Consider the following 18,902-nt stretch of genomic DNA (forward strand, 5'->3'; position numbering starts at 1 on the left):
CCAGTCCTTAAATAGCAGGTTTCCCTCAGCCAGCCGACCCTCCCTAACCAGCCAGGCTTCCGAGAGCGGAAGAGAGGGTAGGATGGGCAGCTTTCTTTACTCTGACGGAAGAATCAATACTATTCTATCTTATTTGGTATTTGTGTATGTGTAGGTGCGTCTTGGTGGAGGGGTGCACCATCAATCTCTTTCTTCATGTACCAGCTGTCTTTTTTTTTTTTTTTGAGGACAGTCCCTAACTGGGATCCAGAGCTGGCCAATTAGGCTGGACCGACTGGCCAGTGAGCTCCAAGGGTCGACCTGTCTGTCTCCACCCCTACAATACAAGAGCATACTACCATGTTCTATTTATTACATGCAAACTGGGGATGATCAAACTCATGCCTGAATGACAACACTTTATCAACTAAATACCTCTCCAACCCCCACTTAATACTGTTTTACACAATAATTCATGTCTGACCAGGGTCTTACCTGATACGATTAGTGTCCTCCCTACATCATACACACATATTTCCTCATCTACTTATGGTGCACATGCTATAGTTAAGACCTGGCTGGATAGGGCATAGACTCCTAATGAGGTGACAGATATGTCTGCCTGGCAGGGGCAAGGCGTAGGAAGGAAAATAACCTCCTGCCAGGGGTTCACGACGTGACCTGCTGGAGCTTCCTTTGGTTTAAATTAAACCCTTTGTCTTAGTTAAGGTTTCATTGCTCTGAAGACACAACATGACCAAGGCAGCTCTCATAAAGGAAACATTTAATCGAGGCTGGCTTACAGTGTCAGAGGTTCGGTCCATGACCATCACAGTGGGAAGCCTGACAACATGACATGGTGCTAGAGAAGGAGCTGAGAGTTCTACATCTTGACCTGAAGGCAGCCAGGACAAGACTGGCTTCCTCAGGAAGCCAGGAGGAGGAGGAGGGTCTCTTCTGCACTGGGTGGAGCTTGAGCATAGGATCTCAAAGCCCACTCCCACAGGGAAGCACTTCCTCCAATGAGGCCACACCTCCTAATAGCACCACTCCCTGGGTCAAGCATTTTCAAACCACCACGCCCTCCAAGCCATAGCAAAGCTGCAGACATTCCTAGCAAGGTTTGTGGGACTCCAGCTAGGGCTATAGTGGTCTGCAGATTGCTCTAATGTTGAGAGAGTCCTTGTCATACCAGGCAGAGACTCCTCAGCTAGCAATTTCAGGAACCTGGGGTCTTGATGAAGCAGACCCCAGGCAACACTGACCTTCCTGAATCTTTACTGATGCACATACTCCATGCTATGGTAGGGTTTAGACAGTGACATTCAGCATTATACCTTATTCCAGGATTAACAGCTCCTCTTCTACAGAACTAATACAACCCACATCTCCCTCATCCTGTCTCCTCAGGATCCACAGACTTCTAGAACCCTGACGCTTATCTCAAAGACCATCCAGACCCTTGGCAGCTTGTCCAAGTCCAAGTCTGTAAGCCTCTGTTCGTCATACCGTCTCTTTATGATTGCTGGGGTGTTGGGTTCCGGGGTGGGGTAGGGTTCCCTCTCTCTAGAAGCCATAAGTGAAATGTTTTGCATACAGGTGAGGGTATGTTCATCGCAGTTAGGGGGATAGCAAAGAGAATTAAAGCCAATGGCTCCTGCTGTGAAAATAAACAGTCCATTGTGTCCTGCTACCTCTGCCCCTACCAGTCATTGTGGGGAGGCTCGCCCGGCCTACTGTTTAAGTGGACAAGGTAGCTGAGCCCCTCTGCTTCATCCCAGGACCTTCAGCAATAGTAGGCCAGCCCTGTGGTATTGACCTTGCTGCCCTGGGATGTTGGTGCTGCAGAAGTAGACCCAGGGAGGGCCCGTAGCTACCATTCATCCACATGCAGCCTTTGCATCCTGAACAGCAACAGATCCCCTCTGACCCCTTTGGTCCCCAGCCTACATTTCTCCCTTTATCATGTGCCCCAGACCAGGGGTTTGGTGCTGAGGTCTCTGATCTGCCCTGAACTCCCGTTCTTCCGGGCTTACCTTAGCTTTGATCCATGCCCATAGCACCGGGCTTCGTGACTACCTCTACAGCTAGTTGGTAGCCCATAAACCCAGTTCCCAGGTGTCAAGAGGAGTATAAAGAAGTGCTGTGTGCGAGAGGCTTCAGCATGGACTCCCTAGCAACCTCTACGGCTACTGTTTGAGCATCCCAGCCAAATGCTGAAGCCTCTAGGTGGGGGTCACATGCTTACCATTCACCCATGTGACCTGGGACCGTCGTACCTGTCACTGTGTGTTACAGCTTTCAGATCTTGGCCGTGAGCCTCAGTGCTGGTGGCTCTCTGCATGTGATCCATTTCCTTTTAGGCCAGTTTTAAGGAGTCGTACATGGCGACGTTCTATGAATTCTTCAATGAGCAGAAGTATGCAGATGCCGTAAAGAATGTAAGTGTCACCCCCTTGAAGGCACGGTCCCCCACATCCTCTCCGTGGTCATTCCCAGGACCTATCTCACCACCTTAACTGAGGCTGGTACGACAGCCCTAAAATTCACTATTGGCTCCCCACAGAATGAAGTATGGAGACTCACCCTCAGTTTTTTGTTTGTGTGTGTGTGTGTGTGTGTGTGTGTGTGTGTGTGTGTGTGCCAAAGGCCTTCTGTTAAGTTCCTTTCTGTGGTTGTGATAAAAATTAACCACACCAACTCCGGGTGGGGGGAAGGGTTTATTTGGCCTACACTTCTACATCACTGTCCATCACTGAGAAGTCAGGCCAAGAACTCAGGAAGGAACCTGGAGGCAGGAGCTGAAGCAGAATCCAGAGGAGAGTGCCGTTGGCTGACTTGTTTTTCATAGCTCGCTTGGCTTGCTTTCTTATACCACCCGAGACCGCCTGCCAGGGGTGGCATTGCCTACTGTGAGCTGTTCCCTCCCATATCAGCCATCATCAATAAAGTGTCCTACAGACACGCCCACTTGTGAGTCTGATGGAGGCAGTGCCTCAGTTGAGAATCCCCCTTCCCCCCTATGTCTAGGTTTGTGTCGAGCTGACCGTAACCGGTCAGCACAGGTCTTACGTTGACTGTGTGTTTAATGCCCACGTGTGCTGCCCCGATGCGGTAGAGAAAGATACATCGGGACCCTGGGATTTGCTTTTGCTCTGCTATTCAAAAGCAAGTCTGTGCAACTTCTCTCTTAGAAATCCTAGAAGTTCCAGACAGGGAAAGGGAAGAAGCTCAGGGTGACCTTCAACTGATAGAGGGAATCCAGGGGATGGAGAGGTCACCCACTGGGACCAGGGGCAACAGTGAGCTCAGCCAGGAAGAGCTAGTGGGATTCCGGACGGGCTAACACCTCCCTCCTACCAGGACCTCAGGATGTACCAATAGAACCTGACTTAGGCCCAGGAAGCTCAAGTAGCTTCGCTAGCACGGATGTGGCTCCTGGTGATAGCCCCGACGAGATCAAGGCAGATAGACAAGACCTGGAGGGATAGACTGGACTAATATACTGGAGATAAGAGTACCCCCCCACACACACACACACTAGGACTCCCAGGTCTCTCCACTGGGCTCAGGGGTAGTCTACGCATCTCAGCTAGGGCTCCACAGAAACAGACACTGTCCGCACACTTCCTCTTCTAATGATCTGATCTCCTCCTACCCAGTTCCTGGATTTGATCTCATCTTCCGGGAGAAGGGACCCCAAGAGCATAGAGCAGCCCATCCTGCTTAAAGAAGGGTAAGGAATTAGGTCTGGGCGGTCAAGAATGTTGTATGCTTGACCTCCTCCGCCGCCCCCACCCCTTCCACCTCACGGTCCTGCCTGAGGGGTCCTGGGAGTGCATCCTGCCTTTGTTTGCATCAACTCTGACAGACATGCCTACTTCCCGTGAGCCCTGTCCGGCCTCCCAGATCCCAGTCCCCAGCTGAGACTGCATTTGGCCAGGCCCATGTTCCCTGCCTGTGTCTCTTTGGCTCCAGCTTGAGCCCTCTCTAGGTAACCGACCGGCTACCTATTTTTTTTTTTTTTTAAATCGCCTTCTACCTTAATCAGGTATTGTTCAACAATACATACAGACACCGCCGTGTGATGTGCATTTAATTCACAACCTCAAAGCGCTCGGCTTGTCTCATAATACTTAACTGGGTCCAGTGTGTAAGTGGCTCACAAACCTCGTCAGTAGTAATGAGCTTGCAGGGTACCATGGCTCACGTGGGTGGAAGGCTGATTACTGTGACCGTGCATCGGGAGGTAGGCTCCAGCCTGACCCGAGAACACTCAGTGAGTGCCGTGTGTGCCCTTTGCGACAGCTTCATGATCAAGCGGGCCCAAGGAAGGAAACGGTTTGGAATGAAGAATTTCAAGAAGAGGTGGTTTCGCCTCACAAACCACGAGTTCACCTACCAGAAAAGCAAAGGTAAAGAGGTTTTCCACTCCCTCCCTCAGGGCCCAGCAAGGCAGGGAGGCTCTGTCAGCCAACAGTGCAAGCTGCTGTCACAAGAGCCTGTGTAGCAGATGAGACCTGAGAGAGACCCAGCCCCAGCCTCTGTCCCCCACAGAATCAGAGGGTACAGAGCTGACGGTGGTACCAAAGACCCTCCACTCCCCAACTTTTTTTTTCTTCTTTTTTCTTTTTTTTTTCCGGAGTTGGGGACCGAACCCAGGGCCTTGTGCTTGCTAGGCAAGCGCTCTACCACTGAGCTAAATCCCCAACCCCAACCCCCCAACTTTTATCTCCTCAACTGTCTGTAGCATCTCGGTCCCTGGGTACCCCTTTTTGTGCCTTTCTTGCTCCTGACGAGCCCCAGGGTGGTGATTCAATAAAGAAAAGGGGAAAGGCCTAGCTAGGGGAGACGCTACTTAGCCAGGCCCCTTTGTACCTTATGGGGCCCGGACCTCAAAGGATCAAGTGGCTGTGCCCTACCCTAGATCTAAACCGGCTAGTGTGCCGTAGAGCTGGAGATGGTGTGGGCCATGTCCCTGTGGGCCTGAGCGAGACGCTTTGTCGCCAGTGTGAAAATAGCTCCAAGGTGCCAGGGTCCTGCCCATATGTATGTCCTGTGCTCTGAGAGCCCTGTGCCTAACCCAGCCCCACATCCACGGTCTTCCTGTTTTCCCAGCCTTCAGGGAAGGACGGTCGACAGCCCTCTGCTGCAGCCTTGCAGCCACTGGGCCATGGGGAGCCTCATGCCTGGGGTGTGCTATGCAACTAAGCACAGCTCTCACACCTTCTTTGCTGTAGGTGATCAGCCGCTCTGCAACATCCCCATCGAGAACATCTTGGCCGTGGAGAGGTTAGAGGAGGAGTCTTTCCGAATGAAAAATGTGAGTGACAGCCCCTCCCAACCCTACAGGTGCTCCCTTGTCCACCTCTCCTGTTGGCGATGCGCCCTCCCCCACTACCCTGCATATCCAGACCCAGGGTCTCTGCCACCTGGGCACTCAGACATTCCACCTCCTTCTCTACCTGGCCCAGTGGTAGATAGAACCTACCGGAAACTAGGTAAATGGCTAACACTGGCTAGACTCATATCCCCTGATCCCATCCCGTGTGATCAGATGTTCCAGGTCATCCAGCCAGAGCGTGCACTGTACATCCAGGCCAACAACTGCGTGGAGGCCAAGGACTGGATTGACATCCTCACCAAAGTGAGTCAGTGCAACCAGAAGCGGCTCACCGTCTTCCACCCATCCGCCTACCTGAACGGCCACTGGCTTTGCTGCAGGGCCTCCTCAGACACCGCCATTGGCTGCACTCCCTGCACTGGGTAGGTCCATGTCTCCGCAGCCCTGTTCATCCAGGCCCGGCTGTCGGCTTTTGCACTAAGATACAACAAATACCTACTCGGAAACCACGTGCACAGAGCTGTTCTGCAGGCAGCCCTTGATGTGGTCCTCCAAAAGGCTCTGTGTAAGCTGGTGGGAGCGGCAAGCCTTCAAGGTTGCTTTCTAAGTCCTGCCTGGGGCAGAGATGTCTTCAGGAACGGTAGGCTTGGGTAGAGGGCCTGTCTCTTCTACAAAGAACATGAGTGACTTTGTGCATCCTGAGAACATGTTTAACCCAGATGCCTCAGCCTGGTTTCTCTACTTGGATCACAGCATTCATCCCCTTCTTGGAAACTGGCGTAGGCCATTGCCTTCCTGGCCCCGTGGTCAGCTGGGCCTCCTGCCGTTGTCAGGGTTCTACCAACTCCGTCAATCCTGGAGGTGGCCCAGGGCCATGAAGATTGGTGGCACCCCTTGTTTGACATAGCTTGTGCACATATAAGAAGCCCTGGCAACCTCATGTGACAAGTCCTGAAATGGAGGACTACTCAGGGTCACCCACCCTCAGGCTGTCATTTAACGCTCCCAGAGCCTTGGAGTAATTATATCCAGCTTCTTTAGTGTAGAGCCCCGGTCCCAGGAAGGTCCCTTATCATGGTTCTCAGATCTGTGTGTGTGGCCCTGTATTCCCAGAACCCTCCAGGGAAGGGATCAAGGGTTCCCTCCAACTTTGGGCTATGACAGGAGCCAGAGCCTAACACAATGATGGGGATCACAGATGAAGGGATTCATGGACTGGCGTGTTGGGACTATTCTGGGTCATTCCTGCCCCACGTGCCCCAAGAAGATCCTTTCCCATATCACTAATGTGTCCTAAGTTTGTCTCTTTGTCTCTGTCTCTGTCTCTCTGTGTCTCTGTCTCTGTCTCTGTCTCTCTCTCTCTCTCTCTGTCTGCCTGTCTGTCTGTCTGTCTGTCACAAAAGCAGTGTTTAAGAAAGCATGTTTACCCTTTTGCATTTGCTGTCTTTGGACAGTGGGCTCCCAGCAAACATCCAGCTGGACATTGATGGGGACCGTGAAACAGAGCGCATCTACTCTCTCTTTAACCTGTACATGGGCAAATTGGAAAAGATGCAGGGTGAGTGTGGGCCCTGGGCATCCACCGTGGGGAATTGTAAGTGGGGATGTCACCACAGAAGTGTCCCTATGGTGCCTCTGGGGTTCCTTGGTGCCTGTGAGTGTCTGTTAAGCCACTTATGGACCAGGAGTTTGGTGCGGTTTTAAGAGCAATTGGTAAGAGAGTAGTCTGGCTACGGGACATTCTGACATTTTCAGATAGAACTTAACAGGCAAACCATGAACTTCCAAATTCTTTAGTCTTCCCGTCAATGACATCTGTATCACCAAAAATATTTTATTCTCTTGTGCTTTCCAGAGAGGGTGTGTGTGTGTGTGTGTGTGTGTGTGTGTGTGTGTGTGTGTGTGTGTGTGTGCGTGTGTGTGTGTGTGTGTGTTTGTGTGTGTGTGTACATGTGTGTATATATACATATATGTGTGTATGTGTGCATATATATATATATGTACACATATGCACACACACATGTATGGATACACATGACTGTGCGCATGTGAATATGCCACATGCCTAACAGCTTGTGAAACAGGCATGTTTCAACTTTCTGTTACTTTGTCACCCTTAAGATTTACTTTCTGTATAGAATTAAAGCAAACAATCTAGGTGGCATGAATCAGATGTCACCCGAGCAGGATTTGAGGTCTGTAACTCAAAGGTGCAGGTGCAGAACCCACCAAAGTCAAGCGGACCTCTCGTCCTCCCTAGAGTTGGGAGATCTCACATCGGTTCTTAGGGATTATGTGATGGGCCCATGCACACTGAAAATGTACTATAAAGCTAAGAAATGGGCCTGCCAAGGGCCTTCTCATTTTCCTGCTCGGGCCCAGGGAGCTTTAGTATGCTTGATGAGATGAGGGTGGGACCTCGGGCTGGTGCCCACATGGGAGCCCAGCCACATCTGCTCTCCGGGCACCACCCAGTGTCGACTGACTAGCCTTGGGGATACACAGTGTACCAGGCGTGGACACACCTATGCACAGACAGCACAGGGTTCTTGAGCAACACGTGGACTCACATTCATGGACCTATCTGTCACATCTTCACACCCAGCAAGCCTGGCGTTCCCAGTACCTACTGTGAGAATGCATACAGCCATGACCTAAGGCTGCTGAATGACTCAGAAAACATGTAGCCAGCTGCGGGCAGCGCCAACAACAGTAGCTGAAGCAGAGTAGGATTGGAGCCTTGGAGAGGTCAGGGCCTCTGTAGGAGACTCAGTGAGTACTGAGGCCCAAGAGCAGGCGCCTTCTTGATGCTTCTAGCAATATCGCATAGCCTGGGGCTTTTCTGCACTGTGGAGCTCCATTCCTGTCCCAAGAACCCCATCCTCCCTCAACCTGGAAAGCCTACCCTCCTCAGTCTGAGGTTCCTGGTTTCTCTATGCATTTTCCTCCCAGCCTCTGCTGCCTAGCAGCCTGGCTTTGCTTCCGTCACTGCAAGTACAACCACCTCACAACCGTTCACTATATTGCGTGACCATCTTTGAACAAAGGACAGGTTTTATCTGCTGATGCAGAGGAGATGCCAACAGCTGTTGGTTGGTTTGGTTGGGTTGGTAGGTTGGTGGGTTGGTTTGATTGGTTAGTTGGTTGGTTTGGTTGGTTGGTTTGATTGGTTAGTTGGTTAGTTTGGTTAGTTGGTTGGTTTGGTTGGTTAGTTTGGTTGGTTGGTTGGATTGGATGGTTGGTTGGTTGGTTGGGTTAGTTGGTTGATTTGGTTGGTTTGGTTGGTTGGTTGGGTTAGTTGGTTGACTTGGTTTGGTTGGTTGGTTGGGTTAGTTGGTTGATTTGGTTGGTTTGTTTGGTTGATTGGGTTGGTTGGTTGACTTGGTTGGTTGGGTTGGTTGGTTGGTTGATTTGGTTGACTTGGGTTGTTTGGTTGATTAATTGGATGGATTCATAGATAGATGGGCAGATGGACAGGTAGATGGATGAATGAACAGATGGATGGACAAATTGATGGGTAGATAGATGGCAAATGAGTAAATAGCAGATAGATGGACTTAGAGGTAGCTGGACAAACAGACACATGAATAACGATGACTGTAGGTGGGAATAGACAGATGGCTGTTTATGAACAGGCAAGCAGGTAGGCGTGTGGATTGACAGGAAAGCGAATGGATGGAAAATAGACAGATGAGAACTGCCCTCGCATTCTCCTCCTTTGTGCCTGTAAGGGATTGTCTGACAGTCAGGTCCATACACTGTGGCTGAAACCTTAGCACGCACTTCATCCAGCACCACATCCTGTGAGGGTCAGAGGCTGTGCAGCTTACAGGCTTCTGCCCCACATCGTAGTGCTGTCCTGGCAGTTTCGTTGGTGGACAATTTGGTTTTGTTTTGTTTAAATAAAAACCTCCTCCCAGATCTTCCCCACCCATCCAACACCACTCCTTTTTCCTTTCTCTCTCTTTAGAAAACAAACAGGCAAATAAATAAATAAATACAGGATTAAAAAAAAAAAGCACAAAAATGTACACACACACACACACACACACACACACACACACACCATAAAACCACAAAACCAGAAGCCATATTATATAAGCAAAAGACTAGTAAGATTTAAAAAAAAAAAAGCCCAAACAAAGCAACATGAGACAAAATAAATTACAAAATATACTACTGAGTTTGATTTGTGTCGCCGTCTACTTCTGGGCATGAGGCCTGCCCTTAAACGTGGTTTGATTACCCAGTGAGACTTCATTGGAGAAAACAAATTCTTCCTTTGCAAACAGTTGTCAGATGGAGAATGAACGGATGGATGGACAAATTGATGGGTAGATAGATGGGCAAATGAGTAATTAGCTTCTTGGCTGGGGATGGGAGCTTGTGTGCACGTCCCCCTCTCAGTACTGGGATCCAGTCTGGCTTGGACCCATACAGGCCCTGTGCATGCTGCCTCAGTTTCTCTTCAAGCTCACGTGTGCAACGATCTGTTGTGCGTGGAAGACACTGGTTACACAGTGCTGTCCATCCCCTCTGACTCTTGTAGTCTTTCCACATCCTCTTCTGTGCAGTTTCGAGTCCTGAGAGGAAGTGTAGACATCCCACTGAGGACTAAATGTCGCCAAGTCTCCCGCTCTCTGCACACTGTGCATTCTAATCCTTTGGGATATCCCGTTTCTATTACATAAGCTCCTTTTTTACCTTTGGGGCTTATTCCCATCTAATTGAAAAGTCCCTTCCTCGGTGAGCCATGGCTTGTTTTGTCTGCTAGAGGTTGTGTTGTTCAAACCCTGAGCAGCTTCCTTGTCCCATGGTGGCATGGCCTCTCCTCTGGCCAACCCACATGTGCCTGCTGTAGGTCCCTCTGAAATGTGGTGACCCAGTGTAACTCAGTGCTGTGCTTGGTCCGGGGCTTGGAGAGAATCTGTGCTGGAGGCTAACATTTCACCTGCAGTGCCGAGCTTTGGAGAGACTCCCTGTGGAGGACAATTGACCCCGCTCACCATGCTGTGCCCCTAAGCAAGTCAAATTGTCCATCTACTGGCCAGGTTGTACCACCCATCAGACCTGAGGATTGACTGCGGTGACTTCTGTAGTACATGGTACCAGCATCTCATACACGGCATCAAATGTGAATCGTTCCAACCGTCACTCCATTCCACTTGGGTCAGCAACAGAGACCAGGGCAGACAATGGCTGCACATGCCTTGTAGTCTCCCGTGCATACTGCTGTCAGCCAGGCCCTCTGAGACCTGCCCCCACTGTGTCTCCAAATGTCACAGTTACCCGAGTCAGAGCTCTGAACATGGACTAGCACCTCAGTTTCATTCTCAGAGGGTCGAAGTCAAGGGAGGGTCGGTCAGTAAAAGCATGTGTCCGTCGTCTCAGTTTCTACACACAGATTACATCTCAGTCATTGTGTAGACAAGCAAGTGGCCTTGCTAATGTCCACAAACACAATACAGTTCCCTGAACGCTCAGCTGCCTTGGTTTCCTTTCCTGGTGCTGATAGAACGTCCTGACAAAAGCTACTTGAGGGAGAAAGTGTTTATTTAGCCCGGATTTCCAAGTTACAGCCCACTGTCGGGGAAAATCAAAGCAGCGGGAACTTGAAACAGCCAGTCACGTAACATCCACAGCAGAGAGCAGTGAGTCAGTTTAGTCACACTAGTGCTGAACTCATGTTCCCATGCAGTCAAAATCTCCTGCTTAGGGAATGGTGTCACCCATAGTGGGTGGGTCTTCCTGCTTCAGTTACCATAAACATGATGATCACACGCACACACTTGCATGTGCATGAGTACACGTGCACACACAGACACACACACACATCTGCACATACATGTCAGCCTGGTCTACATAATAGCTCATTGATACTCTCATCCCAGATGACTTTAGACTAGCTCCAGTTGACAATTAAAGCTGCCTCACTCCAAGCAGTTTCCATTCCCTTACTTGATTTGTTCTCGTTTATACCGCTTTTATTATTTCCTCTCCTGGTTCAGAATCAATTTAATAATGCCATCAGGAATTCCGACTCCGATGGCCGACTTAAGGGCTGACCTCTCTGTGTTCCCTTGCTCCTCTCTGGTTTGCCTTTCAAGTCCTGTGTCCCTCGTCCTGAGACACATGAATAGCAGAAGCCAGTGGCTCTCTGGTCAGTCCTGTGGGGCCCAAGCCATGATGCAGCCTGCCTCCCTTGGACCCTGTCCACTGTCCCCTTAGTCCCCTCCTGCAGTTTCCGTTGAGTGAGCCCTGCTTTGCCCCCTGACTCATTGAGATAAGGAAGTGAGTCCGTAGCCCACATCACACTCATCTTGCTGGGTTGGAGGTTGGCTAAGCCCTCGGTGTTCTCTTCCTTCCAAATGCTTCTCACTTACAGGATGGGAAAGCCAGGCGTCTCCCAGGTCCTTTTTGTTTAACAATTCTACTGACCTACTTCCCTCTTCCCTGCTTTTGCAGTCAGGAGCAACCTGCTCTTCCTCCGCCTCTTCACTGAGAAACCTCCTTGGCTGAATATTCATGTCATGAGCGAGTTCTGTCTTGCAGGGAACAGATCACAAGCCCAATCCAGCCAAGTTCTTTGTCACGTTAAGATCACCTCCTCTCTGTAGCTCCTTCTTAGTCTGAGCAGAATGGCTTCGACTGTCAGCTGTTTTCTCAGAACTGCCTGCCTGTCCAGCTCTGTCCCCAGGAGTTGCCAGCCCCTTCTGTGCGGATCCAAAACTGCTCATGCCCTTGCTCTAGAGCCGCTCTCACTTTTTGTGTCTTCTGCCTTGGCTGCTTGGTACTGCCATAAACTGGCTGTCCGTGGTCTTGGTGACAGAGACCTCCTCCTTCTCATTGCTCTGGAGGCTGGGATGTCTGCAATCCAGTCATCCTTCACACTGCTGGTTCTGGGGAGGGCGGTTCCGACTGCAGACTGACTTTCCACTATGCCCGAAGGTCTGGAAGATGCCACTTTTAACAGAGGAACTAGTCTCATCCATGAGGGCTCTGCCCTCGTGATTGGACCACCTCCTGATACTGCACTTAAGACTTCTACACACAAGCCACGCATGTGACACTTGCCTATAATCCAAGAACTCAATAGACAGAAGCAGGATGACCTCAGAAAGTTCAAGGTCATCCTGATTTACATACTGAGTGCAAGCCAGTCAGGTAGCACAACAAAACTTGAGCTCAGCAGTTCTCAGCCTGTGGCTTTCGATCCCCTTGGGGGTTCAACAACCCTTTCACAAGGGTTGCCTAAGACCATCAAAAAAACACAAATATTTATATTATGATTCATAACAGCAGCAGAATTCCAGTAATGAAGTAGCAATGAAAATAACTTTTTGGTTGGGGGTCACCACAACCTACAGAACTGATTTAAAGGGTCACAGCATTAGGAAGGCTGAGAACCACTGCTCTAATTCAACAAAACAAGCCAACCTCATAAGCAAAGACTTCAACATGTAACTTAGAAAGAAAACAAGCTTTCATTCCATGGCATATGCAGAACTGTAGGTAGGGCTTGAGTACCTAGCCTGGGCATAGGTCTAGCCTTGGACAGTGAGAATAGCAAACCAGCTCAGGTCCTTGTTGATGGCCAGAGGCCATAGCATGGCTGCAGTGGGGGTGATTAGGAAGACAGTCTGGGGAGATGGGAACAGTAGAGGACAGATATCCTTGGCCACTGTTGGACATGCCTTCTCTCCTGTTATCCTCATAACTGACATGTCCTGGCCAGAAGCCTCTGGTGAATGACATGGGTCAGGCTCTGTACTCTTTGTGGAATCGGTGTTCATCCTGATTGCCCCCCAGACAGCTGAGCCCAGTGTGTATGTGTGGACATCACTCCTGGCTTGACTGGTGGGCACATGACTTCATGAATGTGAAGCTCACCCCATAGGGCTTGGGGTATGAGGTCTCAGAATGTAAACTGGAGAAACCTTGACTATGCAGCCCGCCCAGAGGGCTCAAGGCTGGATGGTGTTTGACCCTGGAAGTGGCCCCTTTCTTTTCTGAGGGGAAGCTCTTGGAGGGAGGGAACACAGAGACATGGCGAGGGAAAGCAGGTTCTTGAGCTATGCCCCCGTACTGACACTCCCCTTTACGCACACCTTGTGGCAGAGGCCTGCGGCAGCAAGTCCGTGTACGATGGCCCTGAGCAGGAGGAATACTCAACGTTCATCATCGATGACCCCCAGGAGACGTACAAGACGCTGAAGCAGGTCATCGCTGGGGTGGGGACCCTTGAGCAGGAGCACGCGCAGTACAGGAGGGACAAGTTCAAGAAGACGAGATACGGGAGCCAGTGAGTGTTGGGGTGCTCCTGAGCCACTGGGGTTGAGAGAGAGCGAGATCTGGACCCTCAGTGACCATCCACCTCATGTGGGAGGGTCCTGGAGCTCCATGGAACTCAGAGACCTGGTCTTGCCTTAGCCTTTCGTCTCCTGCAGAGCAGGCGTCCAGCTCTGTTGTGTGCAGGGAGCTAGGTCCATCCCACTAGCAGCCCAGTTCGAGGCCTTAGAAGGAGCTTGGGGCCACCCATCTGCCATCACACACACACCCTTTGTTACCTCTTTGGATCACTGGAGGCTGGGCCACTAAACTGAGCACATTCTTGTCCCTTGTTGAGGTGGGAGGGGGGTAGGTAGAGGACTCAAGCCAGATGGGGACATTCAGCCTCTCCAAGTCTGGCCATGTGGCCCCGGGTGGATCAAGCTTTCTGGCTGAAGAGTTGGAGATCAGGCTCAGTTCCATAAAGACCAGGACGTCCCTTGAGCTACGTGCAGCAGGTGGTGTGGTGCTGTGTCCACCCAAGGGGACTTCTCTGGGCACGCATGTGGCCCACAGGGGGCCCAGAACCAGTATGCCCTCCCAGTATCATCCTTCCCCAGGGAAAGATACAGCGATGTTCAGGAACAGTATCAGGACCCAATCCCAACTGTGTTGGGACCCTTAGAGATGGCCATGGCCCGTGTCCTGACCGTCCCCAGGTACTCACGGGGCTGAGGATTAGCATCTGCGGGGCGTGCCGACTCTGACCTCAGACCTACCTGCACAGACTCCCAGCCAGTCTCATCGTGCTGCCCAATCCGTTTGGACACGCCTGTGGTGGTCCACTTTTACCTCCCAGAAACATTGCTTTGCTCGTATCAAACATGCATGCCGGCCTCGCAGTCCAAAGCTCACAGGCTGAGAACAGCGAGAGGCTTCATGCTGCTTCTCATGGAAGGAGCTGGGGTGTGCACTCACCGTGGAGCAACAGTTACCAAGCACCCACAATGCACCAGGCCCTGTCCCAGCGTAGAGCATCTGCCAGCACACAGGAAGACAAAGCCGTGCCCTCCCAGAACACATACAACATATATATGGGCACATCCTGCAGGCAGTGCATATTCCGTGCTGTACACCTGTATGTGCACGGCCCACATATGTCCACACTAACACAGGCTTACGCGTGTGTGCATCTGCCACACGTGGTCAGAACACAAAGCCCACATGTATGAATGTATGTATATATGTATGTATGATGTGTATGTTCTAAATGTGCTCCATACACAAGCACACATATCTACACACATGGAGCATGTGACATACCATGTACAGGAGAAACCTGAGTCATGGTGAGTGCTTCCTTGGGGTCTGCATTCCCTGTTCCCTGTGGATCTGCACTTTCCGTGGGTTTTGTTTTTTTTAATGATGAGCATGTGTTGCAGTGACAAACAGGCACAAAGACAAAAGTACAGTGTCTGTTGGGATATCGGGGAGGCAGGACCTCACTTTCTCCTCTCTGCTCGCTCTCCAGGGAGCACCCTATTGGAGACAAGAGCTTCCAGAACTACATCAGGCAGCAGTCTGAGATCTCAACCCATTCCATTTAAGGTCACAGCACTTCCCAGAACGGTGCTGTTGAGCCACACCAGGAAAAAGCAGACGAAAGAAGACAGAATACATACACGGAGAGGAACCATGTTCACCTGTTCACTCAGGCCCTACCACGCTGGCGGGGCCACCCCGAGCCAAGCATGCTCCTTCCCCAGCAGGAACTGTTGCCTGGGCTGTGCACGCCCCTCGGCTGCCAGCACAGGTGGTCTGGGCCATCCTGGAATGTATGATCATCGTCTTTTTACTCCTTTAATCGTACGGGGATCCAGGGATCTGTTAAATAGTAGGGAACTGTGGACTCTGTCTAAATCTGTTCCCCCCGTGGCCCAGCCCCTCTTTGCTGCGGCACCATGGTTCGTCCATGTTAGCGTGCACCTTCTGTAGTGTGCACTGTCTCTTGTCCTTGCCTGCTGGTCTCTATACACATGTAGCCGTCTGGCCCTCGCCCTAGACGTACACGTAATCCTGCCCTTCTACCTAATCCCTGCTCGGGATGTTAGAAGCAGTATTTTCCTGTCAGCCAGCAGGCACAGCCTTCGCCCTCAGCTTATGCTGGTTTGTTCCTGGCTAAAGAGTTGTTTTGTGGCTGGGATGGGACAGGATGGTACAGAAACCCCTTGATCTTTGAGGACATGGGATCCTTTTCTTTCTTAGAGTCCCTGGAGAGGGAGGGCTGTGAGCCCAGTCTTCTCTGGGTGACCATCACCCCTCAGTTTGAACACAGGTCTGGATGCCGGGTAAGGTTTTAAACTAGATTCCACATGCTTGCTGCCTTGGTGAAAGTTTGGGAAAGGTTTTTAAAAATGTCATTTTCCAAGCTGTCTTTCTTAATGTTCTTAAAGGATCGTTTCTTAAATAGCATTTTGATTTGAGGAAGTATGGAACATCAATAGCTATATGCATTGAAGGGGGATGACCCAGGGGAATCCAAAGGGGACAGTATTTGATTTCTCACAAAGCCAAAGGGTCCTCAGGGACGGAGCTCTGGGATAGAGGCTGCACTGTCGAGCAATAAAGGCCAAACGTGGCATTGCACACGCCTATGTCTCTGTGAGCCCAACAGGCTACACGTGGCACTATCTGGAGCCACTTTTGATTGGGGTGGGAGGGTCCTGAAACAGACAAGACAGTCTGTGCCAGCTTCGCCCCACAGTGCTGCTGGAGTCACATCCCAAGCTGCATCTCCAGAGGCTGAGAGGGGCGGCTCTGGGCAGATGTTGCTAAGGGACACCACCACGCATCTGGTACCATTTTCTCTTTCTTCATATCTTGGGAGGATCACTCTGCATCTGGAAACATAATAGCATTGGATGGCATAGCAGCGGAAGATGAAAAAAGTCGGTAACTTGTGCACTGAACATGTTTTTAACTTGGGTTTGTAACAGTGTTTCTGTTTATAAGATACTAACGACCCCGATGTATTTTACTGGCCCATTAAAGCAGATGTTTTATTCTTTCTGTGGAGTGGTTTGGATTCTGGGAGGGGAGCAGTGCACAGGAAGTTCCCTCCAGGGAGGGTGGCATCCGTGTCAGACCAGGCAGGTGTGGCTCTCATGACCGGTGGCATTTCTGACAGGATGTCATGGAAACCCATCACTAGGCCGGGGGGCAGCACTGAGCACCCAATTCCCTCTCCTCTCTTCTCCCTTTGGTTTTCACTCTTCACCGTTAGATTTTAATTCCACTGGGAGTTTAATGGGAGTCAGACCCATTAGAAGAAAAGTCTGGAGTTTGGCTTTGAGAGCATTGATTTTTTTCCCCCTCTGGGGACTTTCTGGGGCCAAGAACTCAGACCAGAAGGCCACCCAGGACAGGGTGAAGCTGGCGTGGGTCGCTGGTCAGTCTCCACTGGCCACAAAGGAGAATGGAGTGGAACAAAGAAGATAGGGCCCTGCTCCTTGGCTCTTGTCTGCCAGGGACCTCCCAGGAATGGAATGTAGGGTGTCTGCTGCCAAAAACAAACAAACACCCCAAAACAAAACATCAAGAATTGGACAATACCAGGACAAGAGGATTGACCTCATATCCAAGCACACCCAATCAGAGATCAGCTCACACTGGAGCATGCCCAGTCAGGGCTCCAGTCACACCAGAGCGAGCCTGCTTAGGACTCAGTTCACACCGAGGCATGCCTAGTTAAGACTCAGGTTACTCTGGAGTGTGCCCAGCTGAGTCCCAGCTCGCACTCCAGCGAGCCTGCGTAGGGATTCAGATGACTGGGGCTAGGGAGGGTTCGCACCTAATCTCATCAGGTTAAGGCCAGGGAGGCTAGGGATAGACCAGTCTCTGTGGGGTAGAAAACAGACCACCAGGAATCTTAGGTTAGGCCGTGTTAGCTCAGGTTGTGCTCCCAGCAGCATCTGCTGAAGGCATCACACCTGAAACCCGGGCACGCCATGTTTAAGGAGGGGGTCTGGGGAAGTTAGGACGCTGAAGTCAGATCACCGGTGTGAAGCCGCGTTTCTAGGAAGAGCACCAGCCTCCACTGGGCGTCTGCGGATTAACTGGTAAGACTCTCCGTGCGTGTGACTAGGTTGGATGTTGCAGGCCCAGAGCCTAATTTAGGTGGGGCTTTTTAATTTTTTTTACTGTAGGATACCTTAAATAATCAAGAAACATTTGCATTTAAGGTATGAAATGTCATGACTGTTGTTATTATTAGAGATCGATTGTCTTCTCTCCTAATTGGTCTGACACCTCATTTTTTTATCACTGTTACAAATTATTTGGTCCACGGAGAAAGGTTTTTTTTTTAAATGTATCTATGTATGTATTTTGAGTTCTTTATTTGCATGTGTGCCAGATGACAGAGCAGGGAGTCGGATCCCATTGCAGATGGTTGTGAGCCACCATATGGGTGCTGGGAATTGAACACGGGACCCCTGGAAGAGCAGCCAGTGTTTTTAACCACTGAGCCATCTCTCCAGCCCCAGGAAAAGATAATCTTATTAAAAAGAAAATCTAAAGGAATGTTACATTGTTAAATCTCTTCTGTAATGTGACTTTTCATTTACCAAGAAAAATCTGGTATGGTGCCAGTATAATAGCATTCACAGGTGAGAACTATAATTTAGATATTGAAGATCAATTTCCCCCTTTTATTAAAAATAGATTCTTGGCCAGGCGTGATGCATGCCTTTAATACCAGCACTTGGGAGGCAGAGGCAGACAGATCTCTGTGAGTTCTGTCTACAGAGTGAGTTCCAGGACAGCCAGAGCTACAGGGAGAAAACTTGCTTCAAAATAAAACAAAACAGATACAATTCTTTTCTTAATATATCCTGATCTCACTTTTCGATCCCTCTACTCCTCCCAGTTCCCACCTCCCCTCACCCCAGATCCATTCCCTTTCTGTCTCTCGTTAGGAAAGAACGGGTTTCTAAGAGGTAACAACCAAGCACTACAAAATAAGACATAATAAACAGAAGCTGTCACATCGAAGTTGGACAAACCACAGAAGGAAATGAGCCTGAAGAGAAAACTCATCCATATGTTCAGGAGCACCCATTAAAATACTAAACTATAAATAATAATAATAATAGTATAATTTTATATAAAATACTAAAATATATACCCAGAGGACCTGGTGAAAGACCGGATTTCCTTAAGAATTAGATTTATCCATGTCACAGCAGGTTAGAGCTAGAAGTCTGGCCAGAAAGAAAAGCAAATTATAAGATAGCAATCTAGATATTCCACG

General features: G+C 50.1%; 1 protein-coding gene across 1 annotated transcript in view; it reads left to right on the plus strand.

Annotated features, from left to right (window-relative positions):
* Window positions 1-16,658, plus strand: part of Rasa3 (RAS p21 protein activator 3) — a 116,428-nt gene extending 99,770 nt beyond the window's left edge. The window contains exons 16-24 of the mRNA XM_032918738.1: window positions 1,390-1,467; window positions 2,343-2,420; window positions 3,642-3,715; window positions 4,288-4,394; window positions 5,220-5,302; window positions 5,537-5,745; window positions 6,778-6,881; window positions 13,442-13,625; window positions 15,123-16,658. Of these exons, the coding sequence (XP_032774629.1) occupies window positions 1,390-1,467; window positions 2,343-2,420; window positions 3,642-3,715; window positions 4,288-4,394; window positions 5,220-5,302; window positions 5,537-5,745; window positions 6,778-6,881; window positions 13,442-13,625; window positions 15,123-15,198 (993 nt within the window). The 3' untranslated portion in view covers window positions 15,199-16,658. The remainder of the gene's footprint in view (window positions 1-1,389; window positions 1,468-2,342; window positions 2,421-3,641; window positions 3,716-4,287; window positions 4,395-5,219; window positions 5,303-5,536; window positions 5,746-6,777; window positions 6,882-13,441; window positions 13,626-15,122) is intronic.
* The last annotated feature ends 2,244 nt before the right edge of the window (window positions 16,659-18,902 follow it).

This window comes from Rattus rattus, chromosome 13 (genome assembly GCF_011064425.1).
Source record: "Rattus rattus isolate New Zealand chromosome 13, Rrattus_CSIRO_v1, whole genome shotgun sequence".
NCBI classification, from domain to species: domain Eukaryota; kingdom Metazoa; phylum Chordata; class Mammalia; order Rodentia; family Muridae; genus Rattus; species Rattus rattus.